This window comes from Xyrauchen texanus, chromosome 36, assembly GCF_025860055.1.
Source record: "Xyrauchen texanus isolate HMW12.3.18 chromosome 36, RBS_HiC_50CHRs, whole genome shotgun sequence".
Lineage (NCBI taxonomy): Eukaryota > Metazoa > Chordata > Actinopteri > Cypriniformes > Catostomidae > Xyrauchen > Xyrauchen texanus.
Window position 1 is genome coordinate 9,745,245 of NC_068311.1, and position 15,289 is coordinate 9,760,533.

The 15,289-nt window shown below is 40.3% G+C and overlaps 1 protein-coding gene across 4 annotated transcripts in view; it reads left to right on the forward strand.

Annotated features, from left to right (window-relative positions):
• The window catches only part of LOC127629781 (neurobeachin-like), a 351,376-nt gene that overhangs the window by 170,131 nt on the left and 165,956 nt on the right, over positions 1–15,289 (forward strand). For 3 of the 4 annotated variants that reach the window (XM_052107021.1, XM_052107023.1, XM_052107024.1), the window contains exons 32-33: positions 2,906–3,033; positions 10,410–10,471. In XM_052107021.1, the coding sequence (XP_051962981.1) occupies positions 2,906–3,033; positions 10,410–10,471 (190 nt within the window). Of the gene's footprint in view, positions 1–2,188; positions 2,255–2,905; positions 3,034–10,409; positions 10,472–15,289 lie in introns of all 4 variants that reach the window. The other variant, XM_052107020.1, reaches the window with a different exon arrangement.

Sequence of the window (15,289 nt, forward strand, 5' to 3'; positions counted from 1 at the left end):
TTATGTTTCAAATAATGCTCATTTAAAGTATATTTTATAAGCAGCAAAAATAAGTTTTGCACTGTTGTTGAACATACTTGATTGGTTGATATTCACCCTGCATAATAGCATCTAGTAGATTGCACATTTTAGAGAATTGCATGAATCGAAAGCAAAGAAAACAAATTTAGAAGAGAAAGCATTTATTTGTGTAGATAACAAATACTCTGATTTAGTTAATCGGACAACCTGCGTTTTTTTGTACAAAAATTTTAATGTATATGGAGGCATAATTTGTTTATCTAGAAATTGTAAGTTTTGAAGCTTAAACCTTTATATTAATGTATTTTTAAGATAACGAGAAGCACAAATTAATTTACTTGTGTCCAAACTTGTTGTAGTGTATTGTATTTTACCAAGCTGCTGTTTTGCTTGAGCACTGTAAACAGTGTAAACAATGCATTATTAAAATATATAATTGATAAACTATAATTCGTTTGTATGCATTATTAATTATAATTATACATTTTATGTAAACAATGCACTGCTTAATGCTGATTTTACCACCACTTCTCACCCACGTGTTTTCCCTATATATTTCTCACCCTCATGTCTTACGTAAAACGTAAGGCATAATGTAGCCTCAGTCACCATTCACTTTCATTGTATTGGAAAGAACAGCATCTGAACATACTTCAAAATTCCTCCTTATGGTTTGTAATGACACGAGGGTGAGTAAATGATGACAGAATTTTCACTTTTGGGTGAGCTAACCCTTTAACCATGGTAAAATCACTGTAACTTTATTACTTTGACCGTACTGGAAACTCTCCAACATGGGAAATATTTGTACTGCCATCTCAGACAGTCATGTTTATGTTTGTTCATCCAGCCATGGTAGACCCAAGATTTTATTATCATTACCACAAGAGGGGGTCAGCACTCAGCTTTGTTATTTCATGTTTACAGACAATCTCCCTTTCTTTTGTTTAGAGCAATGGGAGATGAACATTTTGCTTTTGTTGGGGCTGCGATAAACAAGTCTCTCCGCACTTTACATATCGCCTGTCCTGTCTCACTGCCCACCAAGTATGTGTGTGTGTTATATGTCTGTAAGCTGTCCAAGAGGGCTACACGGGTGCTAATGTAGAGAAATCAGTGCTTGTAGGTGTTTTGGGGAGTGTGTGGAAACCATGCTGACCTGGGCTCCATCCCTTCACCTTGTCTAATGCTTTGTGACAGACATCTCCCAGACACTCCACTGTCTGACTACACAGGAGAAAGTGGGTGTGTGCATACGGCTCTCTCTTTTGCTCTCCTGGGGCCTCTACACTTCAGGCACACACACATACACACTCTTTGTGGCTCTTCTGCTGCGCCAGGAATCGCAAATCAGTTGCCATGGCAGCAGTAACCGACAGCACTTACTGGGAGTGTGAAGTCAATGATGAAAATGTCTGGATGCAGAGACTGTGATGCCTAACCCGCACTAGTGGAGAAGAGAGCTATTTCACTGTCGCTAAATGTGTCTCATTAGGTTTCATGATACTTTTTTTTAATTAATTTTCACACAGTTTTATGACAGTGTTAAGTCATGAGTTACAGAAGAGGAAAGGCAGTATTTTCTAAACCTTAGAATCTAATTATCATCAAATTCACATAGAAAGACAAGCAAAGCAAGCAAATTTGTATGTGATATTTATGTGCCAAGGTAGTATTGTGGTAACCAAGTCTCAAACATATTGGCTTTGCGTCCCTATTATTCAAAATGTAGAATTGTAAATAGTATTGTAACTGTATGCACTGTAGCTGACAACTATTGTTTTCTTCACCAAGCTGATTTCTGACTGATCAGAATTAAGTATTCAAGAGAGCCGTGTAACAACATAAAGAAGTAAACAAAACATATAGGAACTGTATCTTCATGTGGGGTTTTCCCTCATTTCAAACTACTGAAATGGCTTCATTCTACGTTTTGACTTTTTAAAAATGTCTGGGTTTAATACAAGCTCAACTGACAGCATTTCTGGCATAATGTTGATTACCACAAAATAAATTTGACTTTTTCTTATAAAAGAGCAAAAATCTATGTCACAGAAATGTGAAGCCTATTTAATTATAAAAGCATGTACATTAATTCTTCTGTTAAAACTTGTGTATTATATGAGCTGTAAAGTTGTTTAAATCATCGTTTTTTGCTGGATTACAGGGTTTACGGCATTACGTCGTCATGGCAACGAAGTTGTAAAATTGGATATAACTTTACACAGGAAAGGTTAGTAAGCGATTTTATCACATTCAATACACGTGAACACGCTAATTGTTTACATCTTATAGCTACACTTTTGAGAGAATTAGTATTTTAACGTTTGCACATTGGCCCCATTCACTTTTTTTTATAAGAAAAGGAGGGAATATGTTGAAATAAATTGTTGTGGTAATCAACATTATGCCACAAATGCTGTCGATTGAGCTTCACCTGTATTGAACCTGGAATATTCCTCTAAGGCCTTGTCCACAAAAACATGTTTTCGTTTGAAAACACAGATTTTGATATGTGTGCGCATCTTATCCACACTACAACGGCAAAAACGCGATCTATTATTACAGCATACTTTGAACAAAGATTGACATTCGGAAACTTGAAAACATTTTCATAGAGTGGGGGGTGGTATGGCAGAGGTCTCCTCTTTTGCACCCTCCCAGCAGGTGGAGCCCTAGGCGACCGCCTAATTCGCCTTTGCCTAGAAATGGGCCAGGTCCACTTGTGTGCTTTAATGATGTACCACAAACATGTCAACTATTATTACTGGTTAGATATTATTGTGCTTAGCAGCACTATCAACACACTTCACACTTTCTTTTTAAGTTTTGGTTTCTTTAATCCATCTCTAACATTGCTCTCACTTGCTTTGTCTCTGTGCAGTATCACCACCAAACTGGAGCGAGCTCTGGAAAAAGTGGCTCCCTTACTGAGGGAGATCTTTGTGGACTTTGCTCCATTCCTCTCGCGTACTCTGCTGGGCAGTCACGGCCAAGAGCTCCTCATAGAAGGTACAGATGAAGTAGTGTTTCTATCTCTCTTGCTCGCTCTCTCTCTCTCTCTCACATTGCATAACTGACAAGTGGCATCCCCCATCAAATATTTGTATGCAAGTGTGAACACATTTCCCTTTAGCCCTTTAGAACACACTACACGCGCTACTTCCAAACAGTGTTTTGTAATTTACTCAAAATAAGTAATCCTCGACAAATTACTAATTACTTCTCTAAACTTTAACCAGTTTACTTTACTGGTTACTTAAATTTTTTTAGTAAAATTAACTAATGTAATTTTAAGTTATATTCTAAATACATTTTCCTAGAAAATTGTTCGATTTTCCACTCAAATTCAAAATGTCTTTATTTCCTCCTCATTCATTGTCGCACACCATTCAGCTGTCACAGTAATGCTAACATACATACATATGAATTCATATTTTAAATGTCTTATACATATTACTTTAGTTCAAGTAATGTACTTAAAACTAAATACTTAATTTAAAGTCTGTAACTAATCAGATTACACAAATTTAAAATGTAATGCACTACATTACTTTTGACTAAAACGCCATTAGATTACTGTAACTAATTACTTTGCAATTGGATTACACCCAACACTGCTTCAGAGACACCGAACCAGGAAGTAAATTAATTCGCATAAACAATGGTGAGCTTGATTTGGAGGTTGCATTTTTCACTCTAAAATTGTATTTGTACTCCACTGATGGTTAAGTTTAGGTTCAGGTTAGGGTGTAGATTTAAAATATGATTTTCTGTTGATTATATTACAGCATTTACAGCTAAAAATACATCTTGCATTTGTGGACATTTAACCTTAAAACTGAAGCTCATACATGTCCATGCATTCAACAACACTTCCAGCTTCACCACTGGGGGCAGTGATTTGAATTTTGGTGAGCACAGACAGATTGCAAACTATTGCAAAATTCACAATGTGATCAGTTTGCTGTGCCTCTATCATCATGCAGGTTATATTTTGCAATTAGTCTGTCTCATTCCTTCTTAAGTGTATTTCAGCGCTTGTGCAAGAATAATTTCACATGAAACAATATTCCCATTTGTTCCATAAATTAGCATCTAGCTACTGTATACGAAGACTGTAGATGCTAACTAATGTATAAAGTTAATCTAGTGCATTCTCTGTGTTCATATCCTCCTACCCTTGCGTGTGTGTTTGTTGTGTGTGTGTGTGTGTGTGTGTGTGTGTGTGTGTGTGTGTGTGTGTGTGTGTGTATATGTGTATGTGTGTGTGTGTTTGTGCGTGCAAGCTCTGAAGTACATAAAACAACTTTTGGAATCTCTTTTGGAATCTCTCGCACATGGCAAGGCAACCTTTCTTTGAACAGGAACTCACACACCTGGCTCTGTTTTGTGGCTTTTTTTTACCTTGAATCATCAGTGCCAAATCATTGTGTACAACCCTCTCACTTCTCAAAGCCAGTTTGTTCAGACTAATGTAGCCCCACATTACAGCACGTTGGAAATATGTGTGTGTATGGCTGAGCCAGCCATTTCATGAAATAAATACTCATACACACTTTCTGCCCTGCACTCGCCATTTTTGAACAATTACAACAGCCAATTTTATGTCTTTAACTTTGCAGTCAGACTTAATCCTTTCCACATTAGGAAGCTTCATATGGTGAATGTTGATGGCTGAAAATAGCAGCAAAATGTTGATTTCAAGGCCTTATTAGTTATTATTAGAGAGAGAGGAGAGAGAGAAAAAAAACACTTACTCGCCGGTTCTCCGATACGCCGTAGCTTGGTCCTCGGCCACTCCTCCAACCTCTAATGGACGGCAGCCACACCTCCCCGGGCAGATCGGAGGCAGTCTTCTGGCCCCTGGCGGACGGTACGCCCCGCCACGTTCTCAGGAAACAGAAGCGGTCTCCTCCACCCCTGGCAGCAGTTCTCCCGCAACATGCAGTCGGCCGGGAGCCCCTCCCTGCTTGCGGTCGCCGGTTGTCATGACCCCGCCGCGTTTAGCAGCTGGTGAGGGGTCTCTCCCCGTCCCTGGCAGCGGCCCTGACCGCTCAGGTGGTCGGCTAGGAGCCCCTTCTCCCTTTGCAGTCAGCGGCCATTCATCCACTCTCAGGCGGCTGGGCTCCTCCGTCCCCCGGCAGATGGCCACGGCTGCTCCGTTGGGGTGAATGGTAGTGGCGAGGACTCTACTACGGCACATCCCTCCTCCTTCCCGGATTTCGGCACCAGTGTAAAGGGATTCATGGAAAGGAAGAGGCAAGAACCGGCTTGACAATATAAATAATTAGATTTATTTATCTTGATTAGCCTGATTAGGGGCTGGGTGTGCAGCATCACAACCCGGCCCCGCCCTCCACCCTGCCACATTCCTCCCTCGTTCTCTCAGGCCACGGAGCCCCAGACATGATGTACATCCGCGCCCCATCTGCCGCCAGGTCATCCCCGTCTTCCTGAATCTGGGAGGGGACAGGGGGAGGGAAACAACAATAATTAAAAACACGGGGGTTACTCCCTGTAACAGTGCAGTACCCCCTAAAACCAAAGTAAAATTTAAAAGAGAGGGAAAGGCCAACACGTAGTGGCCAGCGTGAGAGAGAGAGAGAGAAGAGAGAGATGAAAAAACACTTACTCGCCGGTTCTCTGATACTCAACAACCCTCACTGTTTGAGGATACGTTCACGTCCTTTGCTTAAATTGTTTAGGACGAGTTATATGCTGCAGTTCAATGCTTAGGCTTAGGTGTTTATTCAAATCCCTATAAATAATCATGCTTGCCTTAGCAAACACCACAAATTCCATGCATCCTCTGCCCTTAACTCATTCGGCCATTTCATTGGCTATGCATGTGCGTAACCACGGTAACCCTCCACAAACAAATCCAGAAGCATGAAGGCCAAAAACATAACAGCCACTTCCTCCTAGATGACTCTTCAACTCTTATTAATTTGTCCAGTATGTTAACACTATCACCCCATCCCGTGGCAATGAACAGAAAAAGAGATGTCTGTTTTCCCACCTTCTTCTCTTCATCGACCACTCTGAACAGCTGAAATAGTGTTCGCCGGTGCAAAGGCGCCCTATTTACCCATAATTACCCTTCATCCATCACTCGGCCCAGCACCAGAGGTCAAGCCCCTGGCCGGCCCCCCTCCAGACACTTGTTCACAGGGGGCAATTATGCCCCGTTCACTCTAAGACGGCCTCCCAACACTTGCAGGGCCCCTGGACGGAACAGTGCGCTGCTTGTGAGAGCTGACTGCCCAAGTCCGTGATTCTACAGCCCTCGGACAATGCCACATTCACACCAGTGGGGCTTAACTGGAAAGCCAGGCGACTTACTGTTTAAATAGAATGAATTTAGTTTGTCCAGTAGCGTGAGCCAGAGGTCAGATTGCCACCTGACTTAAGAGGAACCCCATGGGGTGCCACAAGATCAGGGTCAGTGTAAGGGGGAATCGCTGTATGTACGGCCCCATCTGAGCCTCATAAATGGGGCCAAGAGAGTGTTGGGACTTGAACTCTTGACTTCTAAAATATTACGGTCATAACTTAATGGACTGAATGGTTTAGGAGCAATCATTCATGGAAGAGGATGCTTAAATGAATTACTAGACAATATGAGCTCTTAGGGAGAAGTGGGTTGAATTTAAAGCTCATCTTACAGGACAGTTTTAACAAATATTGTGTGTATATACCTATTTAACTATTTGACAAAGACTTCAAAATGTTTCGATGAATATGTGAGTGATAGTTGCCTGTGCCACCACAGTGCTACACCAGATTCTTATGAAACCTGTGAAGTAAAAGTCCTGGCTCTATTTAACTCCGAAATCAAAAGACACAAATAAGAAAATATATTTTCCAAATAGACAATGAATCCTATTTTAGGGCCATTAAGATTTTTTACATTGTGCCATTATTTTCATGACAATTACGCACATTTTACCCACCAATTTTCATTACTGCAATGCGAAAAAAAAGATGGTCATTTTATGATGATATCCTCACAACCACAATATGAAAAAATTATATATTATTTAAATTGTAATGTTTTTATACATCATAGTAGTACTTCCTTGGCACTACCTCATTTTCGCTTTTTTAAATTTAGAAAATCATTGTTCAACTGCATCTTTTTTACTGTAATACAGTTAAATGTTAATCATGATTATTGCATTACCATTAATAAAGCATAAACCAGCATTGGTCCTACACTGGTCGGAGTAGGACGGAACCTCTGCGATATGTCTTCCTGGACTCATTACTCTGACGCACACACCACTCACACACACAACACCTGTGTCAGTGATCAAATGATGGGAAAATAACCTCTTCACGCTATTTGTTGTACAAAACAAGCCCAGATGGGTCTTGCGATAAAAATATTGTACTTTGCAGCCTCTGTGATGTACAATTTGATTACCACAGAAGCATCTCAAGTCTTAACTTTCCTGAAAATGCAGAACCAGACGTTGTTTGCAAGCGCTTTTCACATGGAGTTCAAAGTGACACTTTCCACGGGCATTGATGCCCTGACGTGAATCGTGAATGCGGCTGCACAATTGCTGTAGCAAAGCGGATAGCCACAGTCTGCTGGCTGATTAACACGGGGAGACTAGTTCTTTCAGTTAGTCAAACTCCTACTTAGACTTAGGGAAATGTTTAATATTACTTGAATTGGTGATATTTAGGGCATTTCTATCTTTTTACTGTTGAAGGCTTTGTTTGTAAAATGTTAATAAAGAATTATTGTTACATATTGTTTTGTTTTTTGTGATTAACCGCAATTAACTATAAAAAAAAATAAAATTTGATTAAAACAAATGAACTGACTGGCAGCGATTCAATTCACAATACTAGTCACAATACTTAAAATTGGGATTAAATATGATCAGGACATTTTATTGATAGGTTTAGAGCGTGAAAATCACTTTAGGATGGTTTCCAGGGTGTTACTATGAGGTTGCTAACTCTGCAAAAAGTATTTTCTTAATCAGTATATTTGTCAAATTTACTTGAGAAGCAAACTTGCATAAGATATGAAGACTTTTTCAGAGAATACGTCTTAAACTAATTTTATTTTTCTAACGTAAAATTTGTGAGGTTTATGCTTAAAAATAGAAGAAATATATATTTTAAAATACTGTATGTTAATGGTATATATGTAGATATATTATATACAAATGTTATTTTTATTTTCAGGTAAATTTATCTTGTTTTAGATATTTTAATCAAAACATTTTTTGATAGTTTTACTGTAAGGCAAGACAAAAATGCTTAATGCATTTTTTTGCAGTGAAGGTTTTATGAGTGTGTTGCTTTATATACATAACCTCATTATGTATAGGTAAACATGATTTTACCTATACATAATTAATATTTACATTACATTCATAATGTTAGCCAGAGGGGAACTGGCCCCCACAGTGAGTCTGGTTTCTCCCAAGGTTATTTTTCTCCATTAATCTACATCTTATGGAGTTTTGTGTTCCTTGCCACAGTCGCCTACGGCTTGCTCACTGGGGTTATTAACTCTTTCCCCGCCAGCGTTTTAAAAAAAAAAAAAAAAAAAGTTGCCAGCCACCGCCAGGGTTTTTGACGATTTTCGCAAAACTTTAATGGCCCGCAGAATATTTAATTCCATGAATATATGAAGATGCTATATATCAAAATAAAGATCTGAGCCTCTGCTTTTAGGCAAATAAAAAACGATTTTATTTTATCTTCATTTGTTATTTTTCATTTGTAAGGTAGGCTTTGTCAAAAACAACATTTCGGACAAAAAGCTGAGAAAAAGGCATTTCTATCTACATTTTGAGCTACATTCTCAAAACTCCACTTACGTTTAAGACGATCGCAGTCTGTTTCTTTGATCAAAGAGTTGCGTACTCTTTCAAAACATGCGTGCGGGTCTTTCTTACCGTATTCCACCTAAAACACGGATACCAGGAAAATTCCGTGTTTGGCGGAAGCTTTTTCATAAAACCGGAAAATTCTGTGTTTGGAAGGGAAAGAGTTAATATAATTATCATTTAATTATTTTTAAACCATTAAAATCAAATTTTGTCTAAATTACACAATGATGATTAATCGACTTTATGGACGTTGCAGTTTTTGTCGTCTGTTAATGCTGATGTTCTGTGAAGCTGCTTTGAAACGATGTCTGTTGTGAAAGGCGCTATACAAATAAAATTGAATTGAATTGAATTGAATTGCTTTGTGGTTGCTAGGTTGTTCTGAGTGGGTTTTTTTAAGTGGTTATTTGGCCCTAGAGTTCACAATCAAGTCTCTAAGATATTCTGGTGCCTATACTGTATATTGCTCAGGTTCCACCTTCAATGCAACTCAGTTGGATTTTTTTCCTGTTTTATCGTTCGCCTGCTGAAAATTGTAAGTCTGATTGAAAAGTTATAGCACAATAAGCTTCTCCATTATATGCACAATTTTATGTATTATTCTTACACTAATCTCATCAAACCACATTCATGTTGGCCACTATCTCTCTATATCTCAAGACATCTTGTCTCACTCTGGCCACCTATGCGTATCAGCTATGTGCTGATATGTTTGTATTTTAATGTGTGTGTGTGTGTTTGAGAGAGAAAGATATTTGCCAATAATAGCCAATTGAGGTTTACCAACTGTACTTCCATTATATTTAATGAATAACAGTTTTTTGTTTAAAAAAATGACACTTTGTTATATTGTCATATTAAACTAATATGACATCTGCGTCTAAGAAAATGGTGTGTAGATATTGCTATTTGGAAAGAATAGAACTGATAAGTCAGATTTCCAGCACTGGTGGTTACACCATGTATTGGCCCACCCAATATTAAGATTATCTTTCAATAAAGATTTTACATTTGGACCCTCCAATCATGATGAATATGTGGTTACAGTACATCTTTGATCGGTGCCATCTTATGCTAACAAGAAGTTAAAATATGTGTGTTAGACCATGGCCTTGGCTTTGGATCTGACACTGGCATGCAGAAGATGATCTTTGACCTCTCTATAGACCCTGTCAGTGACCCCAAAAGCTGTTTCATCAGATGAGCAATTTTAACTTCAAACATAACTCATAAAAACTAGTCTGGGTATTTCTGTGACTAAAGAATTAGCTTTGGGACTGTTTAGTGCATGTTGTTCATCATCCCTGTACACATTTCAGAGATACTATGTGAACAGCATGTACTTTACTTCCTCTCGGAGATGCAGAACTTCCATAATTATGTGAGACACATCACAGGAAAACAAATATAGAAACAAGCAAAAAGGGATTTTTCAAACGAACTCAATGGTTTATTTTGGTATCGTGTGTTTGTGATTATGGTGAAGCAGAGTTTGATTTCATTGTTTTTCTTTCTGTTCTCCCACAGGTCTGGTGTGCATGAAGTCAAGCACTTCAGTGGTGGAGCTAGTTATGTTGTTATGCTCACAGGTAAGCTGTTTTCTGTCTCCTTCACGTTGTATCTTTTGGCTACACTGCATTGTTTTGTCAAGCACCACAACTTTCTATTTCTAATAAATTCATTGCAAATACTCCCAAAGAGCTTCTTATATATTTGTTTTGATTGCAAAAACAATATACTTGTCACGATTCGCTGTTGTCTGCCCTGTGTTTCTCCCTTGTCATCTGTCCCGGACTACGCTTCCCATATTTCCCTGCCCTCATCACTGCCAGCAGTACTTCATTGTTCTCACCTGTGTGTCATTTAATCATTATCCTTTGTGTATTTAAACCCTATTGTTTTATCATTCGTTGTCAGTTGTTGACTCTTCTGTAACGAAGCAGATGAGGAGTGGGATCTAAATGCAGCTTTTAATGAAATCATAAGATAAACCAGGTAACTCGGTGTATAACAAAAACACAGGGAACAAATAAAACATCCACGATGGGTAACCAAAATATAAACAAGAGAAAACAAGGAACGTTTTTCAAGCTATGCTCAGAATGTGAAGTCAATTCTAATAGTTTGCAAATTCAAAATTTTCCTTAATATTCCTGCAAAAAAAATGAAACCACATTAAATCAATCTTGGCTGGTCCGTTGGTGTTCGCTAGCTTTAGCTGGTCTCCCAGCTGGGCCAAGATGGTGTTCCGCTGGTTTAACTTATAGACAAGCTTGTCTCCAGGTGAAAAGTGCCTAAAAAACTTCTAAAACCAGTAAATGCAGTAGACCAGCCTAAACAGGAGGGGAGACCAGCTTAGACATGCAAAAAATGTGTTGATTATTTATTCAGCAGGAAATAAGTCAAATAGTTTACCGGTTTTAAATTATTCCCAAAAGCCCTACTAAAATGCAGGCTTAGTCTGGTTTGCTGGTTTAACCCTCCTATTGCATTCAGAATCTGCATATACCTCTTGCATTCGTGGGTCAATTTTGACCCGGTTTAAATTCAAGCTTATAATTCACTCATAACCCAGTGGTATTCATCTAAAACAATGTAAGTCATAAATAATGTCTTAACTGTTCATTCATGTAAAAATATTGATATTTTTGGCATGTAAACTGACAAATATAAAAGTTATTAATATGCCTTTTTTGTTATACAATTTGGAAATACTTTCACATTTCAAAATATACATTAACTACAGCAAAACCAGTGCGATACATCTGAAGACATATTTTTTATCAACATTTCTGTGAAATGGTATCTAAATATAACATAATATACTATTTATATTAACATCAAATGTGAGAATTACTAGTAATTTGAATGCATTTTCTATTACTTATAACTGCTCAATACAACTTGGTGGACAAAAGTGATGAAACCAACATATTATTTTTCAGCTAAATATAATCAAAACAATTGTACAACTCAATTATACAACATTAATACTTGTTTACTGTGTTTTTGATCTAAATCTATTCTATACTTGCATAAACTGCAGAATGTTGATGCCTGAGTATGCTGCAAGCTGGTTCGGCATCAGATGGCTGGAGAGTAAAATGTGGAATATTTTCCTCTTTCAACTCCATGTGTGCATGAACAAAATCTTGCCACACCCCCTCTAGGCCGTAGTACCTTTGATTTTGTTTATTTGCTATGTTTGTTAAATCTGTCATGTCTGTTTTGTACAGGAATGTGTAAGTGACTGTATGTGCATGTGTGTGTGCCTGTTTGTAAACAAGATGCAGTCCCAGTGAGGGACAAAAAAGTGTGTGAGAGTATGGGAAAGAGGCTAAATGTAAGTGAAATGTTTATAAGAAAAAATCGTATTCATAGATGTACCAAAAAATCTACATAATATCATTTGTAAAGCCACAACTGATGCCCGGGTGAAAATTGAGCCGCGAACACAAAAAGTGTCAAATGTTTTTTTAATGGTTATATCTATTAAACAGTTGAATAAAAAAGTATAATGTGTATTTTGATAGTCTTGGCAATGTCTCAAAGTTTGGTTCCTTTACTAAAAACAATGTAGTATTTAAAAATTATAATCTACCTCTCCTGGGTCGAAAATGACCCGAACGAGGGTTAAGCTAGTCTAGCTGTTACCTCAGCCTGGCCAAGATGGCGTTCAGCTGGTTTAGTTGGTCGGCCACCTGGTCTCCAGTTTAACGGTGCCCAAAAACTTCTTAAATTGGCAAACAGCTTTAGCTGGTTTAGGTTGTTTATTCAGCAAGGATTAAGTCAAATAGTTCACAAATTCTAAATGATTATTTAAATAAAAATCTCTTCCCACATTATTCGCTCCCCTGGACATAAAATAGATTTCCTGTAACCCCACCTCATGTAAACACACCGCAATCATCTTTCTTCTAAATACCAGTGACATATTACATCTCGCTGACCTTCCGAGTCCCTTGTTAAGCCTTTCCTTTCAAAGGGGCCAGGGTCCCGATGTTGTAGTCAGAGCAGGAGATATTTAACATACCTTCTGTCAGCCCATCACTCTTGCGCCGGGAGCCCATAAGGAAGCCATTACCTCAGCATCTCTCCCTCAGAATCCAGCCGGTTGGAGAGCTCTGCGGGATGGGAGCTTTTAGTTGTTGAATGGCACCTCTGACTCTATGAAGTCCATACCACTAACCTCTCGACTCGAGAGGGTAGTCGATCTGTACATTTGCTCTTAGTTTGCTCCAACAAAGGTGGGTTCTTCCAGACAGTGTGGCGCACAGGATGTGTCCTGCTGTTCTTTTTGAAGATTTCAGTCAACCTTCCCCATATTGCATTGAACGTATGGAATTTTTAAGTTTTTCTGTTGGCATCTCTTAAATGCTGCCTGCCTGCTTTGTTGCTGGTTGGATTTATTGCTGAATGAAGCATCACATTGAGACTCAAGCTCCTGGTTTTCACTTCCTCCGCCCCTGTTAGAGATATAGTGTTACCACAGTTCTTGCCATTAGAAACTCCCAGGGTAGAAAGAGCTTGATATATCGCTTGACCAAAGAGGGAGTGAAACCAGAGCCTGGATCCAAAGCAGCTTTCAGACGCAGGAAAGTCTGATTTGAGCCAAAGCCTTCATTCCCCGCTCGCTGTAGGATCTGATTTAGAACACTTTTCTATCACAGAGGCCTTGTTCAACAAAAGGCTTGATTCTTTAGATGAGAGGGTGAGCAAGAGAGGAAAAGACATTGAAATAATTCACTCTTAAAGTCTCTGCCCTGAGATATTTTATAGAATGATGCAATCACTGGATTACATACAAAAGCAGCTGACAGTGACTCACTTTAAAGCTTAAAAAGAAAACAAAGTAGTCCATTCGACTTGTACGTCATATTCCAAGTCTTCTGAAGGCATCTGATTACTTAGTATGATGATCAGACCAAAACTGAAGTCGTTATTCACACTTAAACCCAATTAAATCAATGATCATCTCATGTACAGCATACAGAGCCCAAATCAAATTTCGCAAAATGTCAGTAATATCAAACCTCACTTTCCCCTTCTGTCGCTCTCTCCACGTTGTGTCGGAGAAGCGACACTAGGGGTCTCTCTTGAGCGCCGATATTCACCTCTGATCTTATTGAAAAGGGCCAATGGGAGTTGGCAGTCAGTATTTGCATACCCTGCCCCCGGACATACGGGTATTTAAGCGGGGCAAATACGGGAGTTCATTCAGAAAATGTCTTCGGAGCCGATGGTCTGTCTGCAGTTTGCTGCGAGTTACACGCCACTTAAACGTTCCTGTTTTCCTCTGACGATCTGCATGCTGTTGGATCTTGACGGCGCACAACAGCGGCTTTCTCCTTCTCAGTGCATGGCGTGCATTGTTGCCCCTGAGCTCGACAGCGCAGACACATACACACACACACTGTGTATTAAAAGAGTTTTTACTAAAGAGTAATTTTCTCTAAAAGAGCAAACACAGCGGCGTTGAATGTCCTTTTAAGGGCGTGTCTTTTCAAGATGCCTTTCCGCCCCTGTGTCGTTCCTGGATGCGGTAGAGTGCTCTCCGCTTCAGGCGGCCACAGGCGCTGTCTCGTGTGTTTGGGCCGCGATCACACCGAGGCGGCGTTTGTGGATGGTTCATGTTCTCACTGCGAGAACATGACCATGACCACGTTAGCGATCGCGGCTTGCTTTCAACAGAAAGCAAGCCATCCCAGCTGCACCCTGCATTGCTCCTTCTTCCCACGGGATTAAGGGCGGTCGCGGTTGGCGCTAGAGGCGATTTGAGGCGGCAGCGGGTGCAGTTTCGCCGGGTAACCCCTCGAACCTCCCGTTCCCGACACGCTCGCTGGTCTCCGTCCACGCTTGCGGCGATAGCGGCTCGCCTCACGGCCCGGCTGTCTATCCTCCGAGTCCGAAGCAGATGAGTTTGCCGCTGCATCGGAGAGTCGCGGTGTCTGATGCTGAGGACTCCCTGGACTGCCGCCTCGGGCCAGCAGGCCCAGGCTGAGGCCGACGCTCAGATGTCCGACATGCTTGCCTGGGCCGCCTTGAGCGTGGGGTTGGACTGGAACCCTCCATCCTCCCCACAGCCTTCTCGGTTGGATGATTGGTTCCTGGGGGCAGCGCCGTTCGCGGCCTCGCATCCCCCTGGTCCCTTTCTTCCCGGAGGTGCATGATGAGCTGATGTCTACGTGGAGAGCCCGCTCTCCGCTCGTCTAGGTGCCACCCGCTCCACTCTCTCCACTCTCGGCGGCGGAGGCGCCACGGGTACGACCACGATTCCCCAGGTTGATAGGGCAGTTGCGCACCATCTATGCCCGGTAGCCCTACCTCCTGGCGGGGTCGCCCGTACTCCCATCCAAGCCCTGTAGGACAACATCCTCGCTAACGCGAGGCCTACACTCACGGCTGGG